This window comes from Apteryx rowi, unplaced genomic scaffold, assembly GCF_003343035.1.
Source record: "Apteryx rowi isolate R43461 unplaced genomic scaffold, aptRow1 scaffold_103, whole genome shotgun sequence".
NCBI lineage: Eukaryota > Metazoa > Chordata > Aves > Apterygiformes > Apterygidae > Apteryx > Apteryx rowi.
In genome coordinates, this window is record NW_020447231.1 from 1,453,676 (window position 1) to 1,456,993 (window position 3,318).

The following is a 3,318-nucleotide window of genomic DNA, read 5'->3' on the forward strand; positions in this document are numbered from 1 at the left end:
TGCGCCCCACACCCTGCTCCCCCGCTCTGTGCTCCCCGTGCCCCACTGCCCGTTCCCCCACACCCTGCTTCCCTGCTCCCTGCTCCCTCGTGCCCTGTTCCCCACTCCAGCGCCGGAGTCAGGACACAGCTTTCCCCGAGTTGGCCGGGGCAATGGAGTTTGCCCGTTTTTGTTGTTCTTTTGCTGTGAGGGGTCTGAAAAATACCTAAATATTCAAGCCCTGGGGAATCCCAGGCTTCACCAGTTTCAGGGACACTGGTGGAGGTTGGGTATTGGCCACTCATTTCTAGGCGCTTTTGAGACCTTGGCTTATCAAAGAAGCTATTTTTCTAGAAGAGGGGAGAGAAAGGAAGGACAGAAGAAGCCATGCAAACACGAAGGGAGAGAGGGGTTGGGTTTTTTTAACAGAAAATTCTCTTTTATAGTAGGGCTTRTTACGCTTTGGAAAATATTTCTCCTGTGGCAACTTGGGAAATAAAGTTTGCCTTCTACTTAAAAAGGATGTGAACTTTCATGTTGGACAGTCTTGACCCATTTTATTATATTGATCTCCATGTGAAATAAGAAAATCTTTTCTCAGTATCCATCCCGCATTTCATTTCATAGTAGGTATGGGTGTAGAAAAGACAAAGATCTGTTTGTAACAGAAAGGCAATTCTCCATTCTTCTGCTTGATTTAATCATTGGGTTTGATTCTGGAAAATGCTTCCAGGTTATGTTCTGTGCTAGTTCGAAGGGCAATGCTTTCTAATCACACCTGAGGATGAGAAAGGCAGAGTCCTCCTAACCTTGTTTTTTATAGACTCTGGGCCTGCTATAACAAATATGTATTTTCCAGTTGTCCAGCTGCTGTCATACATAGTAGAGATGTGTTGGGAGGCAACATCTCCTATGTGGGATGCAAGACAAACAAAATGGGACCCTGCACCTCCAAGCAGAAAGGCGACACAGCTGCTTTCTCTCAGAAAAGCAAAGCATAGCCAGGCTTCACGGGCCTTCATCAGCTCCACGGCCATCGGCCGAGCAGGGAAAGGAGGTGTGGGAGCAGGCTGAGCAACCTCGGCACCATTAGTTCACCCTTTGTTCCATCCTCTCCCAGCAAAGGCGACTGTCACTGCCACATCATAGCCGTTTGGGTGCCATAATCTGCCTCGAGAGCTATCAGGAGAGGTCAGGCGTCGTTCGAGCAGGCACTCAGCTGTCAGCTTCTTACCCATCTTGACTGGAAATGGGAGTTTCAAGACAGGGTAGTATTTAAAGAGACTGCTCCCTCAGACTGTACAATTTTTACCCTTTTTGGAAGATAAAGCAGATTACAGTGAGATTTGCGGTGGTGATTTCTCATAGCAAATCCTCCCAAGCTTTGACTAACAAGGAGATGCAGGATTTCAGGAAACACATACCCCTTTTCTGCAGTGACACTGCTTTCTGATCAAGTCCATGCAAGGAAGGGACTCTCTAGGTTTGTAAAATTTTCTTAGCAAAGGACAACGACATTTTTTTCAAAGGCAGTAAGAAGCAGGTCCCTGCTTGGTGTTATCTTATTAATCTTAAGCAAATGTGGTCACATAAATGTGAAAACAGAGCATCACACTGTGAGCTGGGCCCATCAGAGGCAGACAGTAAAAGATAGATGGTGAAGATATTCTGATGGACTGCCAGTTTCATAATAATTGTCTTCTTTTTSTCTTTTGACACTTTGCTTTTAACCAAATTGAAAATTATTGTTCATCAACAGTGTTTCTGTTGCCATGCTTATCACAGATTTTGCACCCAAATCACTGCTATGCTAGAGAAACATGGGATCTTACAGATCCATTCTAGGTTCAGTGCAATTTAGTTCTTTAGTTACTCAGTTATTAGTTACATACTGGTACTTTAAATACAAATAGTTTTAAATACGAATTAGTTACTGCATTTTAAATTAGAATACTATTAAGTGGTTACTAAGATGGGTTGGTTTTGTAGGTGCTAAGTTTTTGAACTGGAGCAGGTACAGCGGAGTTCATTGCTAGCAATTATTCAGTGTTATGGGACATGGTTCTCTGTTTTTTCCTGTCTGGGAAGAAAGGCAAAAACTGCTTTGTTCTTCCTCAGGCTAGTCATTACCTGGCTAACATCAGATTTCTGTCCCAGACAGTCCGTTAAACTATATCCCACTTCAACAAAATATTTAAATATAGCCAAGTTTAGGAGTGTGAATTGTTTGCAATAGCATAGGAAAAGGGATGTGGGATCATGTCAGGTGAGTGAAACCCACTCCTCCTTGAACTGAAATACTGGAGGCTGTCTGCCTCTTTCCTTCCTCCTCATGAAAGATGCAAGATCCACTGCTTTATTGCACTCTTTCCCAGTGAGTACCCTGAGTGTATCCTCTGCTCTCCTTCAGCAAATTCTGCCTACATGTTGGTCCCCTGAAGCCAGTGGAATTATACACATACTTCAAATTAGGCTTATACGTAAAGATTAGATAAAAATTAAGTCATACCAGTTCCATTAAAAAAAAAAAAATCAGTACTCTTATTACCAAACTGAAAATAGTATTTTCTCAGTGACCGTGCATGATGAGGGAAGAGCAGGGGAAAGTGTTTAAAAGTAAAATTTCAAATAGCTGAATGTGTCAGAAATCCTCCTTTCTTAACTCAGAACTTTCTTCTCCTGCTGTACATTTCATTTCACAGTTGTTAGCTGAGCTGCAGCTCTCCCAATAGATATATCAGCACCGAGCCAGACTAATGAGCTGTATTATTATTGTACAAACGAAATTTCTGCTTTAAGGTCCTGGACTTCCTGCATGCAGAGAGAGAATTAGGTCAAGAGTTTTAGTGCCCAGAGTTATTCATAAACAAGTTAAAAATGAAGCTTTGGTAGGGGGTCAATGAGAAGCAAGAGAATTTTCATGGTGAGTCAGGAGGCTTGGCATATATTTAGCATCAGTAACATTCTGGCACCCATAATTTCAGATTAAAACATGCTGTGATAGATAAGTGAAGAATAAGAAGACAATTTCGCTTCAACAGATGTCAGGGTGAGGGCTGGCTTCCTCTTTGTGAATGGTCTCTGCAATGAAGTCAACAGGTTATGGCAGGCAGCTCAGACAACATCTGCACAGTGTCAGTGCCGGAATCCCCAAATATATCCTAACTGGTGGCTTCTGATTCCTTATGTCTCTCACCTTCTACAGCTTGGCAGCACATGGTATAAAACATTATCCTTCTTTGGGAGCTTTCTATACCTATGTATCTGCAAAGATGAAAAATGCTGCAGAAGTTGCAGGGTATTAGGCGAACCTGCTAAAGCCTGCAGACACCTCCCAGT

At 42.8% G+C, this 3,318-nt stretch overlaps 1 protein-coding gene across 1 annotated transcript in view; it reads right to left on the reverse strand.

The window, feature by feature from the left end:
- The window catches only part of NMS (neuromedin S), a 13,687-nt gene extending 12,671 nt beyond the window's left edge, over window positions 1-1,016 (reverse strand). The window contains exon 1 of the mRNA XM_026066397.1: window positions 992-1,016. Coding sequence (XP_025922182.1) covers window positions 992-1,016 — 25 coding nt within the window. The remainder of the gene's footprint in view (window positions 1-991) is intronic.
- Between the last annotated feature and the right edge of the window lie 2,302 nt (window positions 1,017-3,318).